Below are 21505 nucleotides of genomic sequence, written 5' to 3'. Positions count from 1 at the left end.
ACGCTGGCCCGAATGATATTCATACAAAACAGAGAACGCACTGCTCGTAACTTTTTCTTTATTTACATGCTACAGTAACCAACTCTATAAAAACAACTCGACGAGTGTACAACAGTACGACACAGCTTCACCATGAAGGAACGTCGTCAGCCCCATCAGCTACACAAGTCGCATGTAAAAATCTGACTCCCCAAGTTCAACAATTCATCTTATCTTCACTGTTGACACACATGCTGCTGCGGTATGCGACCACAGCGTAAAGATAAAATTAAAAATAAATGCACGTCTGCTCATAATGCCAGCAACTAAATTCAGGTAACAAATGCAAAGGTACATGACAAATACTGCAAAATCATGGCACAAGGATGCAACACACGTACTGGAGTGTGCATCTATGGAATAGTGCAACACATTTTACAAACTATACACATAGAGGTACGCATTACTGAACAACTTCAAATAGTACAGTACGGCAGGCATATATTCTTTTCCTTGTCCAAGCAAATGCTGCCGGCATGGTTCAGAATAATCCAAGCAGCAAAATACAAAAGAACAGCAGTACGTACGGACACAAAAATATTTACAATCTGCAAAGTATAAGCTCAAACACAGAAGCACACTTTTAGCAATTAACATGCATAATAATGAATTCACTCAGTACACAAATGCCACTTTGCGAACGACTAGCAATACGAGGCTTCCCACAATTTCTGACAGAAACTAAGCTGCATACAAGGAGTGCAAATTCTCTAGTAGTTCCCATATCACATGAACAAAAGTTTAAGTGTATTGAAGTATAAGCTGCAGGCTCTAGGAGCATTTCAGGCTGCAGTAAATATAAGAAGCGAAAGATGCATGCACTGTGCCCTTTTCCCGTCCCAAAACCACATACATTCTCGTGACGCAACACCGTTCCATCATCTGTAAAGTAAATACGGTACATATCCACTCCTCATACCTCTAAAGGTGTCCTACCTATGATGTTAACTTTGAGGCACAAGAAGTGAATTTAGAATTCTCACCTGAAACATAAACAGATGATAGAAGATCAACCAGACCAAAAGCGAAGCTCTTACATTCAGCAATCTACTTCCCAGTAAGTTAGTGCTGCTTCGAGTTAAGATTGGTTACATATGCATTTAAGCTGAGTGTAAGCAAGATGCAATGCTAGAGACGAGCATTTTGGAGGCAATAACAGCAGCATATTCAAAAGAGGATTTGAAATTTAAGGGAACACTAGTAATAAGACTTTGCCATCTACAAACAATCCCAATCTCAAAGAACTATCAATGCATATTCAAGTACGAAAGTGCGCATCTATTAGTAGCAGCAATGGCTACAATGCACTGTTAAACAAATTTCCTTCAAAGGCTACCCCCCAAGCAGGCCTACAAAATAAATGAAATCCAGAATGAGAAACAGCAGTTCAAACACAATAAAAGTGTTTCTAGCAAACGCATATGTATAAAAATCAGAAAACAACAACATTTCACTCGTACATCAATCAATTTGCCGAATGCAACAGTTACGAAAAAGAAATTGCCGCAACCACATGATGTGACATTAGCACCAATTAAAGTATGGGTGAAGTAAGTGCTCATTCAACAAAAAACAGCAAACAAGAGTTACTAACTATCCACTGTAAAAAGCATTAAGCCTACAATTCGGTGCTAACGCAAAACTCATCTCATAAGCATTACAAAGACTAAAACAACTGTCATAAAATAAAAGCATCTCAGCTTTAATAACCATTTTTACTGCTCCTATTCCGTATAAAACAGCTATAATGTTTCAATTTCTTCACACTATCTGTTATGCAACAAGGTAACCACCATGTCGTTCAGTCCAACATTGGTGGATCTTTACAGATAGGAGGATCTTTACAGTCCAACAGATAGGAGGATCTTTACAACATTTGCACAGAGAAACACCCTACGTTACATAAAGTTTGCTAGCCGAAACATAGTACTTTGAGATTTGTGATCTCAACTTGCCAAAGCTTTTCATGTAACGCATGGAAAGCAGACTTTGCCTTTGAAGGTACAGGTAAGTTGATCTTGATCTCTGTAGAAGTGCCTTTACGCAGGCCCCTGTGATATGCAGTGCGTCGTAGATATTTGTACTGCCACTCAGGATAAACTACGGTACAGGCTTGACGGCATTTAAAGCGGACTTCGAGACAGAGAAAACAACATTAGCACTTGGGCTTGACAACATCAACTAGTAGTAGATTACCTAATTTACCAAGCTTTTCACAAAATCTCACATGACGCACGCTGCTCTGCAAAACCACAATCGACAATTGATGAAAGACTACCAAAATTATCCCACTTTCTCAGATGACATGCAAACTAGTCAGCTAAGTAAGGATGTAATTGTCCAGAAACACCACTTTATCAAGATTTACATACACATGCCAGCACATGCTGGCAGCAATCTTGTGTCAAATGACCAGCTGCCTAGTCTTCTCATCCTAGCTACGGCTATCTTCATGGAGGATGGAAACCCCAGGAGAGTCCCTGGCCAGCACGAGCGTATTGGAGAAGGTGTGGCGGAAGTCACGTGCTGTTTTTTCGCAAAGGAGCACTGGGACGGGTACCCCAAATGTCAACGTTGCCATGACAACCATGCTCCTGAAGCTTTCGCTGCTGCTCTCGGTCTCTGAAAAGTGAGATAACATTTTTCCGCCGGTGTCTTTCCCGCAGCACCTTCTGTTTGCGAGAAAAGCTGACTTTGGAGTTTGGTGTGTAAGCTTGAAAGTTGCGTTTTGGGTCTGTGAGTGTGAGTGTCGGCCAGCAACAGATACACTCAAGCAATCATGGCGCGAGTCTTCGTTGTCTTCTTCAATGTGTCACGGAAAAACACAGGAGCGCGTCTGCTTCACTAAAACTGCTACAGAAGTTTTGTAGGCTTTGTTTTGACGTGCGTCAGGAGCACACACTTCCGGCGGCTCGTAACAGTGCAAGTTCAAAGTTCGCGCCCATCTGCTCCGGCGAACTGCAGAACCCCTGATTGGAGGCGCAAAGAGAGGTGGCACACCAACATGGCTGCACTTCCGGCTTCAAAAAATGACGTCAGGGGCTCTCCTGATTTGTTTCCTTCCTCCATGGCTATCTTTAAGAGGCCATCTTTAAGAGGCCAACTGCAACAAAGCTTTAAACTGTGTAAAAAGCCTAGTTTCAGACTCGGTGCAAAATTTTACATTTCAAAGAACGAGTAGAGGTGCCATGAAAAGTAATAGAAATAGATGTTTTTTGGTACCAAACTGGTGGGGGGGGGGGGGGGGATGGAACGAGATTAATACGTAGAAACAAGATGTTCCAAACCAGTGCAGCTTCTTGGTATGACCTCGGAGACCTCAGGTGCCGGCAGCACTCTGAAAATCTCGGAGTCCATGGTTCAGGGCTTGAGTCCTATCAGCTAACCACATGTCATCCGCTAAGTGCCATTCTAAGGCTGTTAATAAGAAAGATACAATTGCAAGCTTTGCCAAGGTTGCTCCAATACTAGTATATACACCAATTTATAACCGATTTAGTCAAAATGAAATTTCGTTGCAGTTGGCCTATAAATGACACATGTCCGTCCAACACGTAGCAACTGTAGCCTTGCTATGTCTGTAGGATGATCAACTGTTTGTTGCGAGTTAATACTATATATTTGCACTATCAGAAGTGAACTTCTTGCTTTGAAAGTGCGCCCATTTGCTCACACTGTAGTGTGTTTGAAGGACATCTTGCTTCGGGCACGACAGCAGAGAATGGCGCAACAGGCTTGTAAATCTACAAACTACCGGTCCATCAGTGTGTGCTAAGCATTTCCGTGCAACTCGCACAAGCAGGATGCTGCACTTGTATGGCAACACATCAGTACAAGTGCAAGCATGTAAAAAAGAGCACATGCAACATTCTGTGCACTGACACTTGTGTCCAAAGCACAAGGACCAGCAGATTGCAGGAGGTCCAATCAAACACATAAGTGATTCCCTGAAATGCCATAGCGTGCCGTTCTATGCTCCAGAGCTAAAGCTCTGTGATCCTAAGGTCATATGTAAACCCCCAAGATTTTTTTTAGAACACTGGCGCATTTTCTGCAATTTCAGACTGCGGTCTACTTCCCTCGTATAGCCTCCCAACGCGAGAGAATGACTTGCAGTTAATTTAGCAGTACAGATATACAACAGTGAAGCACACAGTCACAGTCAAAGTTGACACTCCACGTGCTGTGAAGCATACAGCTACTATAAGTACCACCATTCAGCAATATCAATCACTTCCCCAGTCCATTTCTTGCACGCTCATCGTGTATATCCTCCTAACTCTGCCAGCTCTGGACTGTAAATACTTTGTCTACATTCATGAAGTACACAGCCACATGACTGGCATCACATGAACGACTACATTGTTCGCCCACAGCCTGACTGACAAGACCACTGCACTTGCAAGTTCTCCCAAGAAGCAGCACGTGTCCTCTACCTTCCCTTATGAGCAACATGACCAAGTGTTAGTTTATAATTCAAACCTATTGCACTCACCGAAACTTTGTTCACAGCTCAGTTCGTTTATGCCCAAACACAGCCCTACTTTCCATGCAGTTTTAGCAGCAAACATGGCTTAAACAAGTAGCCATCATGTGTTTATGGCAATGGGATGCTTCCCTTTGCATGCTTTACATAACAGCATGATTGCAGTGTGAAGTTACTATTCATAATAACATGTGCAATCTTGTGCTGATTTCATTGAAAAATTTTTTGCAGCATTTATTCGATCACAGTTACCATCATGCTGAGCTTTAGCAATTTTACAGGTAAAAAAACATGTGAGCTGTTTTCTGATTCTAGAAAATCCAGCCATAAAGAAGCACAAAGCACTGCACACTAAATTTGTATTTAAGCTTGTAAATTTCAATAACAAAGTATGTGCCCTTGCAAAATACAGAATTCATTCTGTATCGACGAAGGAGTGGCTAGCAGATCATGCAGAAAGGAACAGACTTTTCAAAGACGGCAATGCCATTAAATTGGAACCAGCTAACAGCAGAACAGGGTGATTTTATTATGCACTGATAATTATACCCCAGTCAGCACAGGGCACTTTCGATCCTGATCAAGCCAGATAGGGATCGAATTTCTCAAGCGTGATTGGCTCCGTTTTGCAACAAGCCACAAAATAGCCATTGGCCGATCATGTATCAATTGTGATCAAAAGTGCCCCGTGTGACAGGTATATTAACATATTTGCACGAGTACAACAAGAGCTTTTCTTTTCTTAATCTCGAGCCTCAGAACACATCTCACGTTACATTCAGGCTTGTGACACAAATATAAAGTTTTCTGAAGTTTAATTTTCTCTAGCACTTCAAACTGCAATGAGCTAAACCACTAGGCACCACCATGATCACTACTGCATACGGAGCCTTCTTGCGCATGCCACCAATGTTGGGGGTTGCCGCTGTGCAGTTCACAATCTTCTCCCAATTAGAAGACTGTTAGTACCGCACCAATGTGGTCACTGCGTATTAATCCCAACCTCGAGCAAGACGATCGGCACTGTTGTGCAGGCATGTCAAGTGAGCTGTCTTCGAAGTTGGACACATGAAGACCGTGCAATCAATCCATGCAAGGCTTTGTTGTGTTTGATAATGCAATGGGCATTTTTGAAATCCTGCCTTTCCAGTAATCTTGGTGGGTGTCACGGAGGACAACGCCATTCTTGCTGGCAATGATAAGTACGTACATCAGCAGCTGCCTTTTCACTTTATTTTGCGACGGCAGTTAGCTGTAACGATAAATAAAGCCTTGCGGGCATCTGCTTTTATGCGTCGTTGCCCATTTCTTCACGGCATCAGTTCGCATTGTAATCGTAATACAATTGTCTTTCGTTAATTCAACCCTAACGGGACTGATGAAATGGATTGAATTATCGAGTGGGTTCAATTAAACAAGAGGCAGAAAAAACTCAGAACTCCACTGACTCATTTGGCAGTATTTGCCTAATAATTATACAGCCCAAATCAGATGCGTACCCACTTTCTAAGTGTCCAAAGTAGAAAACTAGCGTAGATATGGCATAAAAGCTTTTAGACAAAGAAATCTAACGCACACCCAATTTTTTTAAAGAATAAAAATGGGCAAGGGTGTAACACGTGTTGCCCAACGGCGCCCAATTATTTTTTTTTAAAGTCAGCTTCGCCGCGCATAATTTGAAGTCAGCTTCGCCGCGACACACCGGTGTTATGCGGTAAAGCATACAAACGCCGCAAAGGCGGTTTTTGTTTGGTACCGATTGCACCACGCAAGCAATTTTTGGCCAAACTTTATGGAGGGTAAAGAAAAAGGAGGCGCGTTAGAAACCGATAAATACCGTAATCAGAAATTGTGATCTACAGTTATTATTTGAAAATCTTCCTTGGTAGTGCCGAAAATAAGCGTTTTCAACGGGCGATGACATTTGTTCGACCCACGCATTCACTGTCCCCTAAGCTCTGCCGCGACAGACGCTGCCAATAAAGGGGTCGCTATAGAGCTCACTGTCAAAGTCAGGCTCGTGTATGCTGAATGTCAAGTTTGGATTATCCGGCAAAGGCTAATGTTAGGATCGAAATAACAGAAGTTTTTGCCCATAGAAATGCACAGGCGCTGGCCGGGACCTCCGGTCAGGATCGAACTAAATGAAAAATCGAATCAACTGGAGTTTAATTAACGGAAGCCTACTGTACCATTTTTTTTTTTTAGAGACCCAGTCTTTCCCAGTCTATCATGTTACATTCGTGGTCGCATTATTTACGTGCAAATATGGTACATCACCTAAAAAATTGTGGGACAAATAAATTAAACATACTTTGTGCTGTGACAAATTTAAAGGCAACAGAGAAATGCGTGTTAGCAAGAACTGCATTACAGCTTTTCTATAGCCAGTGTGCCGACCATGTTCTGAGAAAGCTTCAGGGCTACCTGTATTGGTATTGCACGCTCCATGTGCTTACAAGCAGCAAAATTTATCATAAAAATTGCACCACCCCCCCCCTCCCTTCCCCTTAAAAAAAAAAAAAACATCAATCCTGTGGTCGAATCTCGCGCATTTTAAATCTACAGAGACCATATAAATGCTGCTTTCAGGCCCTAGCCAGAATATGTGGGCTAATCACAACCAACAGTTTCTCTTGACACTGCTGTCAGGGGCGTGAGCCTGGCTGTTGCAGATACTTTACATTGCACAGTGAGCTCACAGACAGGGAATACCCAGCATTTTTTTTTTTAGGGCTCTATAGCACAGTAATACAATTGAATATAGGAAGTAATGCTGACTTTTCATTACTACCCTTACGCTAATCCGAGAAGTATTGTCATGCAAGATTCAGAAACCCTTTCAGATTCTTTTTGATTCACTTTCAAGGTCAATATTTTCTGCCTCGTGCTTCTGGAAATTTGTTTGTAGGAATTTGTTTACAAATGCAACGTATTGAAGATGCTGCAGTTGCTCATCAAAGTGGCATAGGACTAAGCCCGCTACGACCAGGAGCAAGTCAATGTGTGCATGCTGCATCACCACGAACAAGCATGCGAGCCATGAAGACATGCCAAGGGACTCGCAACCACCGTACTTTCTTAATAGTTTGCACATGTGGGAACAAAAAGCAGGTGACACTCATGTTCAAAGTTGGCTTGCAGGGTACCAGAAATGCAGCAGTGCCTTGACCACAGAGAGGGGGTGCTAAGACAGGGGTGCTATGTGCAGCGTCACGATTGTAGAATCTGTTTTCCCTACGGAATCTATTCAATTCCAGTTCATTGCAGTTCCAGCCGCCCAACAAAGGTGAGCCCATAAAAGAACGCTTCTCAGACACTTCCCTCCATGTGCGCGAAAGACAATACTGACAAGCAATCTTGTTTTGTTTTGTTTGTTTGCTTGCTTGCTTTTTTTTTTTACACTGAACTAAAGTTACAAGCTGTGTACTTGTGATGAACCTTCCACTGATCCTCCACTTAATCTCTTCCCTGCTCTTCACTTGGAGTCTTCTCTCTTTGATGAATGGTCTGTCAATTAACTTTAGAGTATGTTTGGAACGCTCAAAATATTTTCATTCACGCAAGAGAAAGAAAGGGGGAGGGAGGACTTTTTGCTTCAGCTGCACCCCACAATGGTACACACTCAAAATGCCCATAATCTTGAAAGCTGTTTTATCATGTGCAGGAAGTTGGCCGAGAAGCTCGACTTCATTCCCCAGCTACCAAAAGGAAGCTGAGCCACATTAATTTCAGTGGCATCATGTAGCTTGTTGCAGCAGTAACACTGATGGTTGCATTTCTTCTCTTATGTACAATGGCCCAACTCAAGTGGTCATCACTGTTTTCCAAGCACTCAGGACACTCGTAGAACAGAGCTGTCCTTCTGGCAGCATCGTGCAGCACCAGACGGCACACAGCTGCCGGTACGTGAGGGTAATTGCTACATTTGAAAAGCTTATCTCATATATATATATAACGCGGAACACAGATCTCCTCTTACTTATCCACACCACATTGTTTTTGCCCTGAGGAACCACACGCTCTTCCTGGTAGTACTGGGGGGTACAGTGCCACAGCCAAGTTCATGCTGCACCTACATTCGACGTCTACACTCACTCGACAATCGCATTTACACCACACTCACACTTGCAGAACACTATTCCTATGTACAAAATGAACTAAGGGTCCAATGCCCCTTTTCCTAAGCTTCCATCAGTCTTTGTACAGGCAGAGGGTGATTTCGCAACCACACAGTCCACTTCAAAAATTCCATAGCCAGCATCTGCGTGAACAGAGCTGACAAGCCGTGTACTGGTACTCCCACTGTATCCGCGGCTCTGCGAAGCAGTGGAGGGTGTAGAAGTCTACCACACTCTCCTTCCTTAGCTTAATGGTGTCACATGCACAATGGCCCAGGAGCTTCTAAAGTTACTGGTACAATGCTGCTACCACCCTTGCGCCATGCACTGTGTATCACCAAGAATTGGTACCATTGCAGTACTAGAGCGACTGGTACCATATCATGCACATGTGGGGCAGCTACACTGGTGATCACAGCACTTTGTACCTGGTACCAGTACAACAGGTATTGGTATCATCATAGTATCGGTACCACTGGCACCAATATCATACTCTGCAGGCGGGGTACGCTACACTGATGATCACAGCACTGTGTACAAGGTACCGGTACTATTGCAGTACAGCTACCGGTATCATACACTGCACTCAAGGCATGCTACGCTGGCAATCACAAGCAGACACCCGAAAAGAGTATTCCTGTCCTTGCAGGTCAGACAACAGAACGCGATCAGGAGGCGAACCAGGCCCAAAGGAAAAGATGTAACGCAAGCAGAACAAACACAATGAAGACCACGGGGGTGATGTCGTTGCGCTGGATGAGCCGGTGTTCAAGCTGCCGCTGCTGCAGCAGCACATGCTCAAGGTGTCGCTGTAATGTGTTCAGGGTGGCGTTTGCCTCTTCCAGGGAGCGCTGCAGAGGAGCCAGGGCGGGACCCAGGGATTGAGACACGGAGCTGCTCGACAGCACTGCTCGACTTGGCTGCAGACCCAACCGTGCTGCTATTCCTTTGCCTGCCTCTGCTGCCAGCGCTGGCCATGCGAGGAAGGTAAACCATAAAGTGAGAATTGACCGAACCACTTGTTTTTATCACATAGAGTAGACTGTAGAAATAGCACTAAAAAAAAAATTTAAAATGTAAAGCACCACATGTAGGGCTCATTGAACAGATGTTAGTGGTTTGATTAAGCAATTCAACATGTTCAACAAATTATGTAGGGAGGGGGAGCAAATACTGTAGGTCCAATGTGGCTCCTTCAATGTTTCTCTAAATAACTTCTGTTATTTCAACACAGCCCACTCTGTGCATGTAAATCTAGAATCTACTCCAACAGTGCCCGAGGAGTTGAATAAAACAGGTTGTTAAGAGTTCCAATCATTAAAGACAACTCCACACTGGCAAATTACTGACCTGAGCCCCCCAGTCTATTGCACACAGCTATGAATAAATTCAAAACAAATTTAGGGCCAATAGCCTTGTTGCCTTTATGTATTAAAAGAAAGAGAAAAAAAGAAAAAAAACAGCACATAGGAAGAAAACAGTAGCAGGATGCCACAAGGCGGAGATATTTTAATGACATGCAAGGATGCAGCTGGAGGATAATTAAACACCTGCTGGTTGATTCTGTGCCATGTAATAGCAGCTATCATTGGTATCAGCATGGTAATTTACTTAGCGCACCTCTTCCAAGAGCAAAACACTAAATTCAAATCCAGAGCAGACGTACCACATCACCATCGTCAGTGCAATGTCACTGCAGATATGATAACATGATGGTCCTAAGGCACATAGCAACTTTCACAACAAGAACACCAGATGCGTCTCTGCAGAGCATTCATGAAACATAGCCAAGGCCACAGCCTCCTGTGACACACAATTTCACTGATAAGATACATACTGTATTTACTCACATAATGATGGCACTTCTTTTCCCGAAAACTTTTCTTCAAGTTGTGGGGTACATTCATTACATGGGTTAAAATTTTTAGCATTTTTTTTTTACACATGGCGTGTACAGGCATCTGATCTGGGGCGGTATTCTGCAAGAGTCTACCTAGTGGACTGTCCATTTCGCCATTTCGGCTACTGTTGATTTGCTGCTGCTTGACGTGCAGGAAGGTGCCAGCCAGTCTCCTTCCTGCACGTCAAGCAGCAGTGAATCAACGGTCGCCGAAATGGACAGTCCACTAGGTAGACTCTTACAGAATACCGCCCCTGGTGCCACGGCACAGCAAGACGCCTCAGTTCTGCGAGCACCATATCTCGGACACTGTATCAGACGCCAAATCGTACCACATGTCTCCTACTTTTGTCACAGACCGGGCATCCAATCTAGCACTATGGCACAAAAAATCGGCTCGGGTCCGGCTGCCATTCCAGCACATTAGACGTTGTATCAGACGCCAAATTGTATTGTGTCCCCTACTTCATGACAGCAACTTTGGGGTACAATCATTATGCAAGAAAAAGCAAAAACTCACTTTCTGATTGAAAAAGTGGGGATGTGTGATCATTATGCGAGTAAATACGGTACAAATGTCTGTTAGTACTGTGGGGTCCCACTACGTACGCCACCACATGCGACGAGACGCAAGCCGACTCCTTCACTACTACAGTTATATCTTGACATAACGAATTATCGAATATAATGAAATAAGTATGTTTCTCACCAATAAATGTGTATATCAAATGTATGCTTATAACAAATATCAGATACAATGCAGGTATTTTCTTGTCAAATCCAACTTCGCTATAATGAGGTTCAACTGTATATCATTTATGGAGCAGACGTCCCTCCGCCTAGTGCTTAGTACTTTTCACTCTTAGCAATAATTGTGAGTATGAGTAAGTATGACGACTATGATGGCTAGAACCGAAGCTTACCTTCTGCCCAGACCGCGTGCTGAGAGCACCCCAAAGTACAAGTCACAGAAGATACAGTAAGTCCAGTGCTTGAGCAATTTTAATATTATTGCGAGCCCTGTACTACGGCACCCACCTTCGCTGTCAGTGGAATCACATGAGAAGCAGGCGCCTCGCTCAGCCGAGGAGCTACCACTGTGGTGAAGTCCAACAGCGATTTTCTTCTTTCTATCTTTCTTGGAACTCGCCGAAGCTGAGCCTGGTTGTTGCTGCTGGTGCCTGTGGTGGTGATGGTGACGGTGAGTAAGGTGAGCGGCCACCTGCCGCGGGCTCGAGTGCAAGATGCGCCTGCGCAAGCCACCCTGACTTTCAGGAGGGCTCCCCTCAATGCTCACGAGGCTGCCCCCCGAGGGCACGATGGGCGTCTGATGCCGAGTCTTGCTCTGAATCACTCCGTTTCGCTCAAACTGAACAACGTCGTTTCGAGGGTCCCATGGGCGGGAGCTGAACATGGAAGAAAAAAAAAAAAAATTAAAGAACACCCACGTCCAAGAATGATTGATTTCAGTGACACCTTTACATTCACATGACATGTCAGTGTATCAGGGATGTCACAATGAGCCTCTTTCATTTGTCATCCTGGACTTGTAAGGTCTGCCCGAAACATTGCTTCCAGCCAATGCATGTTGGCGTATGCAACGTCTTGGACAGTCCTGAGCTGCCTGGTACAACATATTGAAGAGACACAATGTTTTAACTGCCAATAATGTCAATGGGGGCTTACTCGGCGTGCTTGTAGAGGTAGTCGCCTGTGAGCAGGTCTTGGACAAAGAAGCGGGGCACCCAAGGTTCCATGCGTGCCTGCCTCTCCTTGGTGTTCCTGCGCTGCGCCTCTTCCAGGATAGTCTTCTCCTCAGTGGCTGCCATCTGGTCCCCACGTACTATGGCTGCCGACACATGCTGCCACAGCCTGCATTGAGCACACATCAACTGCATCACTGCCGAGACCTCAGACATTGCACATCTACAGCCCTGCCAATGAAATAACAGATGTGTTGGAGATAACGCGAGCTACAAATGAATCTCCGCACTTTTTAACATGCTCACACAGCACAACATTCCATGCACCTAAAGAACCGCCAGCACAGCAAGCCTGACATGGCATCATGAGTAAACACTTGGTAACCAAAATTGAAATGCACAGAAGGAACACATGGACGAGTGCTGACTGTTAATTAGCTTAATACCTATACAGTAGAACCTTGCTCATATGTTTATAAAAAAATGATAGAAAAAACGTGCTACATAGAAAAGCGTATGATCCGAAGTTCGTAAAAATATTTGGCAGACTCAAATGTAGTTGACATGTACATTGTACAAATGCGAAGCATTGCGTGAATCACTGCAGCACAAGACGAGACGCCAACACGCCCAAATGCATTGTCATTTTTTCAACTTTGGCAAGCTTCTTGAATTTGGCCTGAGTCAGCAGCTTCGTGGGGCGGAGAATTTGAGCAGGCAGTTCCGATGTGCCCACTCGGCGAGAATTGTTGCAGCACGAGACACTGACTCTTGTGGGGCCTGAGCAACCCGAGACACATTGTCGTTTTAAGACAGCGATGGGAAACGAAAACGAAATCAAGGCCGGAATACAAAGCCACGAACCTGCAACAGGGAATGGCAGCGTGTTTGATAAATGCGTGCTAAAGCGTGCAGAACCCTTTCAACGGCACTATGCGACACGCGCTGTGAAACAGATAGGTGAAGGTGCTTATTGCATTGGGTTGGCGGCGATACCTGTGAATGGCAACGTGCAACGACCCACGAGGAGATTTGCTGGTACCGAAATAGAAAACCAAGTGCGTGGCATCGTTTTCACTTGACATGGGCGGGTGAATACTGCAGGGGAGCTGCTGTTGCGGTGCCTACTACTTTCTATAGCGCGTGCCTCGCACCTTTTCTTGTTTACACGAGATCTGGCAGCTGGAAAACCTATTGCACGATAGCAGTTTGGAAATATACTGCACTTTGGTGGTGAAAGATCAGGTTTTACAGAAACGTATTAGCCGGTAAAAGATAGCATAACTGTATCGGGTCATTTTTTTTTCATCCTTGAATGTGAACACTGGCACCCGGAAATTGTACGACACAGGATCGTATCAACGAGTTTCTACTGTAGTCAGTGACGGGCCAAGAATGCAGCGACAAAGGGAACATATATACATGCACCAGTGAATTGACCAGCGTTATATTTGCCCTCTCCTTCCTTATCTTCGTATTCATTTTCCAACCTTCATTTTGCTCAAGCATTTCCTTACTGCGAACCTCCTTGCCCTGATGGAGGAGGTTTACGATATAATGGAGAAGTACTAGTGACACTTGGGCCTCCAAAGAGATCAACTGGGCCATGCAGCATTTAGTGCTGCAGAACCATGTAAGGGGGGAGGGGCGGAGGATGTTTTTTTTTTTTTCGAGGTTTGTTGGACAAGCCTGGAACATGGCTTCATGCTGTGTCGACAAAATCATCACATTGGTGGTACAAAGCGAAACGAGCCCCGCTCTCGCGTCCACTCCACCCGTGCGGCTGATACCATCGCCTGCAGTGGGACGACGCTATCATGAAAAGCGGCGGCAGTGGGGAGCGGATGCTTCATCTGCCTCATTTCAATGCATCTCAGATAACGCAACCTCCAGTACTAAACACGTGGGAAGACAGCGCACATGATGCCATGCCATCTCGGCTTGCCCACTCCTTGCACACGCAGCAGGTTACCTCTAAAACAGGGCACGTGAGCTGCGTATGTGCTCAGCCACGCTGCCAACCATGCGCATCCACAGCTGCGCTATAAAAGGAGACACATGCTAACCTGAGCACTAACCTGTCTCCCAGTTCTCCCCCCTCCTCCCCTCACACGTGCCGCGAGCTTGTACACCATTGAAATAGTGTATTAATATACTTCGTTATATTGACTTTCTAAATGCATGGTGTTCTATGTGCAGGAAGTTTAAGGACAGAAATAAAAGAAGTTAAATATTTTAAATATTTCGTTATATTGAGAATTTCTTAATATTGAAGTTCATTATATTGCGGTTTAACGGTATTACCGTTCCCACAACATCTCCAAAACAGTTCTCAAATTGTTGCTGCTTTCAACTTATGGACTGATTATCACTGCACATCATTTCTCAAGAGGTTTTTTTCTTTCTTTTCCTTTATCAATATTATGGTTGTCATTATCAGCAGCAGCAGCCTATTTTATGCCCACTGCACGATGTAGACCTTCCCCCTTGATCTATGATCACCCTGTCTTGCATCAGCATACCCCATCGTATGCCTGCAAATTTCTTAACCTCATCAGACCATCTAGTTCACTGCCATCCTTGGCTGCATTTTCATTCCCTTGGCACTCAACCTGCTACTTTAATAAGACCACTTGTTATCTGCTCTACACATTATATGGCGTGCCCAGCTATCACCTGCAAGTGAAAGGACTTCATCAAGGATGAAGCCACCACTCCAATTTTACGACCGTGGCACAAGACACCCGTGGGTACGGTCACCGACCGATAATTCAGACATGCACAATTATTTGGACAGCTCCGCCGCACCGCCACTGGCCTCATATACTTAATGTATAAGGACGACCGAAATTTCGGACACCTTACAACGTGTCGTACAATAATTAAGACTCAAACTTCACGCCCGTTAACTAATTTGGCTCCGAGTACATATAGAGATAATTTTGTTTTGATATGTCGCCGAAATAATTGTCTGCCATGTCACCGGTGCCTTTTCAAAACAAACTACAGAAGCCTAGTCAATCTAGTAGTCCTCAACCGTGCCCAAACCACAGGAGAAGCCAAGCCGCCAAGTCATAAAGGCTAGGCTGCATTTACGATTTGTGCAAGTTGGTGAGGAAGTTCCACTCTTATCGTCAACAGTTCATGGGCAGCTAATCCCATTAACAATGCGGGTAGAGCGTCACTCTGAACACTGACGAAGTGCAAAAGGAGTGAAAAGGAAAAGCATAAAGGTCATCGCTAGAAAATTACGGCCACGAATCTGTCTAGGACAAAGGCAAGCAAATTTGCACGTAGCAATGTGTTCTAAATAAGGTGTATGTTTTCTCTTCCCCAGCTTAAACTAATGCTGATAAAAAGGTCAGACATTATTCAGAAGCGCTCTCACTTGGGCATGCTTTGCTTCCGTAGCTTTCCCTTCATTGCCACAGAAGGTTGTCCGTGAGTATAGCCACACAAAATTTCTATGAACACTGTTCTGTGGACAAATTTGAAAGCGATGGCTCCATCATGTTTTACTATATGATATTACTAACTTCGGCATCATATTTTCTATTCTTTGTGTTCTGTCGCCTGCCAGTAGCTCCTTGGTCCCATCAAGCTGTTTGACACAGCTTTATTGCCAAGGAGATGACAAACATATGTAACACAGTAAAACCTCGTTAATTTGGGTTTCATGGGACCGAAAAAGATGTCCGAATTAACCAAATGTCGAATTATCGAGAGTATCAAGAAAGCAATAAACCAATGCTTACTACGTCAACGCACTTTTATTTACTGAATGAATGAGCAAATCCTATTTCTATTTTGCTCAAAAGCAGTATGGAAGCTGTAATTTTCATCATTTCGTGACTGATTGGCTCTCGCAGCGGCGATGGCCTCGCAACTTCCTTTGCAGTGCAGCCGCGGCGCGTGCCTTCATCTGAGCCACGCTTTTCACTACGGCACGCTCACCCTGATTATTTTTTCGCCATTGAGCTGGTCGCCAACAGATTGTGCGTCCATCACGATGTAACCGGCGCTCTTCGTCCTCGACAGCTTGCACCGAGTCAAAACGAAACTACTGTTTGCCGCAATTGCGGACGATACTGCGGCTGCTATCGACACAATCATGGATGGCGATTACGCAGTTGTGAAGGCACGCGGCCGACACGCATACCAAGTCAAAACGAAACTCCTGTTTGCCGCAACCGCTGTGAAGGAAACTTTGTCTGCTGTCGACGCAATCATGGACGGCGATCTTTCAGAAAACACGCGGCCGATGCGCGCACCGATTAAAAACGAAATTACTGTTTGCCGCAAACGCTGTGGACATTACCGTTGTGGCTATATAGATGCGATCATGGATGGAACCTACACACTTATGAAGGTATGCGGCCAACACGGTGTTATGGTGGCGGTAAACGCAAGAATAAAGGCTTTAAAGGCACAAATAGGCATGAAGCGTTCTGGCATCGATGTCATTCACATACAATTTCTGCTGATGACTAGGGCGATGCGGACTCCGCCGCTTCACTTCAGTTGGACGCTAGCGCCATTTTTGCTCTTTTGCATCGCACATTTGCGGCGCTCAGCGCTCGCCAAGCTCCAAGAGTTGTCTGAATTAACCGATGTGCATCCAAGTACGTCCGAATTAACGAGAGTTTGATTGCATTAAATAATGTATGCGCTTGCAGGGACTAGAGGACAAGTCTGAATTATCCGATTTTCCGAATTAACAGGTGTCGAATTAACGAGGTTTTACTGTATGTAGGAAAATAAAATTTAATTGAATAGAATCCTTGTCAAAGATACTTTCACTTCAGATACTGGTGTATGACTTGCACCAAATGTCAATGGAGGGGAGCGTTTCCGCATTGTGATAAGATAGCGTGCTTGACACTATGCCAAGAGTACCATTGCTCGTAGACGCCGATGAGTTTTGAGCTAGTCATGCTAAAGATAGCGTGCTTGGCACTGTGCCAAGAATGCCGTCGCTCGTAGACGATGATACATCTTGAGGCAATGAAGGGAAAGCTACAGAGGCAGAGCTTCTACACGTTACCACGCCAAGTAGTCCATCAGTGTTTGACAGCGCTCTTAGTTTCTCACAACAGACGCTGAATTGACACAGCTTCCACATGCGATGGTTTTGCGTTTGCCCAGACGCAGAATAAGTCAACTTCAACTTTGCAGTGGTGTGCTTTGTCTTCTTTATCTGTTGTAAATAAGGTGCTTTTATTTTCTCTTTTCCAGCTTAATCAACGAGGATAAAAATGGGGGACGAACTTTTTTCAGAAGCGCTCTTGATTGTGTGCACTTTGCCTCCGTAGTTTTCCCTTCATTACCACAGAAAGTTGCCCACGAGTATAGTCACATGAAATTGAAGGCACCCCTGAAAGTGATGATCCAAGAATATGGCACATCTTTGATGGCCTTTTGTAGAACCAAAAAAAAAAAAAAAGTCCCCTATTTTCTGGTGAATGTAGTATTTCGGACTTCCGATTACTCCGATGTTTTGGCAGTCCCTGTCGAGTCCGAATTATCGGTTGGCAACTACCACTAATTGTGCACTTGCCGAGGCACACGACGAACCCAGGAGCTCTTGCTCAAATAGTCTGGCCTCCAAAGTGACCGGCATGATGACTTCAGCAAGTCAAGATAACCGATTACAGAAGCTTACCAGACTTCCTGCAGGTTGCAGGGTTGCATTCATATTTGTGTTGTTTTTTTCTTTACTATACCGTAGGCAGCCCTCCTCCGAGCAAAAAAAAGAAAACAAACACCTTTTTCTCTAAATCTCAACTAGAATATCAGCTACACCCATTCACTTTCTTATCCATACGGCTGTTTCTTAATGCACCATTAGGAACCCATCATTTCCTGTTCTATCGCTTGTTGCACATTATTTAGCTTCTTAGCTAGCTTCTTAGTTAAACCAATGTACCCAGGTGAAAAAACATCATTCAAGGTGTACCTCGAGCATCATTAGCACAAGCATTGGCCCCACCTTTCAGATTCATAATCTTGCTGAATCTCCAAGGGCACTGTGGATCGTTTCAGCCGTTTCGACTTCACTTCCTGAGTTGGGTGCCACAGCACCTGCTCCTCCTACAATCAGGCCAACATAAGAGCAAAGGAAGGCATTTAGAATAACTGTTGCCATTTCGTACTAGGAAAACAGCACAAAAAAAAAATTGGATGAGAAAGAACACAGCGTAGTACACAAGTAACAAGCCATACCAGCAAAATCAAGTTCGCATGCTATTACTATTGCAACTAGGCAACAAGGCACCAATAAAGAAAGAAAAAGTATGTTAGCTACATCCTCCATGATAATCGTGAATACAAAGGAACCAAAACATTTGGAAGCATGAAGTAGTAAGCATGTACTAATGACAGTAATAGCCCTACAAAACCTGAGCTTATGCAGTGCGCCTGGTTGAGGCTCAAAGACAGGGTTCATCCTGTCACTGGTGATGTCACTCCAGGTAGTGGCACACAACACACCTCACATTATCATCTTTCGATGACTTGGCAGTGCTAATGAGTACGACAGAATAAATACTCTCATAAGTAAACTTCAATAAAAAGACTCCCGTTGCTATGAACTCAAAGGGAGATTGGAAAAATGTGTAGTATCATAGAGACCCACAGAAATGAAGTTCAGTCATTCTAGCTGACCAAAATATTCATTACAAACCTGATGAATGAAATGGAATCAATGCAAAAATAAAGATGCAATGTAAATCAGTTGCTGGTTTTATTTTATATTACAATGCTCACACAGCTAGCTTATTTCTGAGCTCCCCCCCAACATTCTAAAAGTAACAATAATAGTAGAACATCGTTCATACATTTTGGAAAAAAACAATCTAGAAAAAATGTACTAACCGAGAAAATGTACAATCGGAAGTCACTAAAAGAACCCAAGACTCAACTGTAGTTGACATCTATATAATGCGAAGCGTTGCACGAATCGTTGCAGCACGAGAAACCTGAGCTGGTGGGTAGTGTCATTATTACGCTAGACGCGCAGTGTCATTATTACGGCTTCGGCAAGCTTACATTTACAATCCTCGAATTCGGCCTGGGTGGGCACATGCATAGAACTAGTAGGGCACAAGTGACCAGAGACGCACACCTATTGGGCAGTGTTTTAAAGGGACACTAAAGAGAAACCGGAAGTTGAGCTTTAATGGTAGATTATCCTTTGACTATCACAGTCATACCATTCTTACTGCAAACAGAGGTTTAATAAGCGAGAAAATAGCAAAAAACTGAAGGATACGTGCTGACGCCCCTTTGTATTTCCCGCACTACCCGTTCGTGACATCGGAGATCACAAAAGCAGCCCGGTTGCGATTGGTCAAGAGCGATTAGAGAGCGATTTATCGCTGTTAATAAAACGCGAAATTAAATACACCTTAAACATACATAAACAGCCTTTGCCAACTTATTAAACTGTTTCAAGCGAGGAAGTACAAGTTTAACGCAAAATTAAATAAATAAAAAGAAAAAAATGGCATGGCACTACATGCGGTCGTGAAAGTTTTGTTTTTGCCTCATGCATCATTGCGAGCGCCTGTTCCGCTATATACAGTGTTGCAGTATTTGGATGCATGTTGCATGGCTCGAAAAACGTTGACTTCGCGGGAAACAGCCAGAAAATGCCTCGTGTGTGTAGTGTTAAGGGCTGTATAAACGGCCCAAGGCGCTTGCTCAGGGGCAGCGGCAGTGTTGACCCGACTGTGTCCTTTTATGTGGTGCCGCGCGGTGAGCCCTGGCGTTCGCAATGGCTGAGTGCTCTGCCGATGATAAAATGGCAAAAGAGCCAGAGAAACCGATGGTACGCTCTCTGCATTTCTCGCCCTCGGATTATGTATATAATCCTGCCCTCGGAAAGTATCTTGGCATGCCCCAGAGGCCAGTTCTTTCTCGAGCAGCTGTCCACTCAATGTCGCAAGCTTCATCAAATCCCCTACTGGTGCCCCTGCAGCAGCAAACTGGCGGCTCGGTGAGTGCTGAATGTCATTAAAAAAAGCCACGAAAAAACTATACCGAGTACACGCGCAACTTTCTACGCTTGTTCTGTCGGAAACATCATCGCCGGGCGGACCAGCGCCTTCCTTCGACGAAAACGAGGCTTGGCTTTCTGTCGGCGCGGCCGGCGGCTCACCGCCATCGTACGCGGAAACACTTGTCACGTGAGCATGGAAGATCATTTCGCGCTCCGTTTCACTGAAGTCGCTGAAACCAATGCAGTCCCACTTCCCTGGCGAGCTCTTCACTGCAAGGTTCAGCGTCAGCAATGGTATCCATCGCGGCCACAGAACACCTAAGAAAAAGTCGCAGCGAACGCAAACGCAGCGGCCATGCAGCCTATGATGAAGCCAGCGCCTCGGCCGTTTACGCAAGTGGTGACGTATTATGGCGCCCTCTGATTCGCTGAGAGCAATGAAATCCGTGATGACACTGCTTCAGCGCCGAATCTGGTGTGAGAGAAATTGAGGAAGAGATATTTGGTCTTTGTTTACGAATTTCCCCGCTAATAACTCATAGTTTTGCACGCAACAAAAAAGTGCATGCATTCTTGAAGGTCCCTCTTTTATTCCAGCTGAACTTCCTGTTTCTCTTTAGTGTCCCTTCAAGACTACAGCGGGAAATATAAATTAAAAACCAAAGCTTGTGGGCAACACCAGAATACGATGCCTATGATGCTGCCAGAGCGATACAGTGATGCTCCCTTTGCATCGCCTGTGCATGGAACGGCGGTGCATTTCGATTATTTCCTATTCATAGCATGCAGTATGCTTCCAATAGCACTACAGCCTACTGCGCTGTGAAACAGATAAGATGCTTTGCACAATAGGGTTGGTGGCGATAGCTGCAAATGCAGTGTGCAATGACCCGGAAGGAAATTTGCTGGTACCGGAATAAGAAACTTTGTGAGCACTAGCGTCCTCATGCGAGACCTGCGGGCAAGTATTGCGGGGAAGATGCCGCTAGGGGCGGCTAGTTTGAATTTACACCGATGGTACATTAAAAAGAATACAATGAAGATTGAAAATAAGCTGGTTAGATAACATAGTTGGCACAATGAAGTGGAAAGATACCATTAACAATTACCTCAGAAATTCTGTGTAAAAATTAAGAAAGACTAATCAAAATTTGGGAAACTTTAGCACAAAGACAGGAGATAAGGGATATAAATTACTTGACCAAGGAGCATGGTGTAAGGTATACAGTTTAACCCCGATAAAACAAAGTCGGTAAA

At 44.4% G+C, this 21505-nt stretch overlaps 1 protein-coding gene across 1 annotated transcript in view; it reads right to left on the bottom strand.

The window, feature by feature from the left end:
• Window positions 1-38: 38 nt before the first annotated feature.
• The window catches only part of LOC119450534 (oxysterol-binding protein-related protein 8-like), a 115220-nt gene continuing 93753 nt past the window's right edge, over window positions 39-21505 (bottom strand). Inside the window, 4 exon segments of the mRNA XM_037714027.2 lie at window positions 39-9616; window positions 11585-11952; window positions 12233-12418; window positions 18239-18339. Of these exon segments, the coding sequence (XP_037569955.1) occupies window positions 9315-9616; window positions 11585-11952; window positions 12233-12418; window positions 18239-18339 (957 nt within the window). The 3' untranslated portion in view covers window positions 39-9314.

Source organism: Dermacentor silvarum, chromosome 4, assembly GCF_013339745.2.
Source record: "Dermacentor silvarum isolate Dsil-2018 chromosome 4, BIME_Dsil_1.4, whole genome shotgun sequence".
Classification (NCBI taxonomy): Eukaryota; Metazoa; Arthropoda; class Arachnida; order Ixodida; family Ixodidae; genus Dermacentor; species Dermacentor silvarum.
The sequence above is the reverse complement of the archived record's forward strand: the minus strand, read 5'-3'. Positions and strand labels throughout refer to the sequence as shown.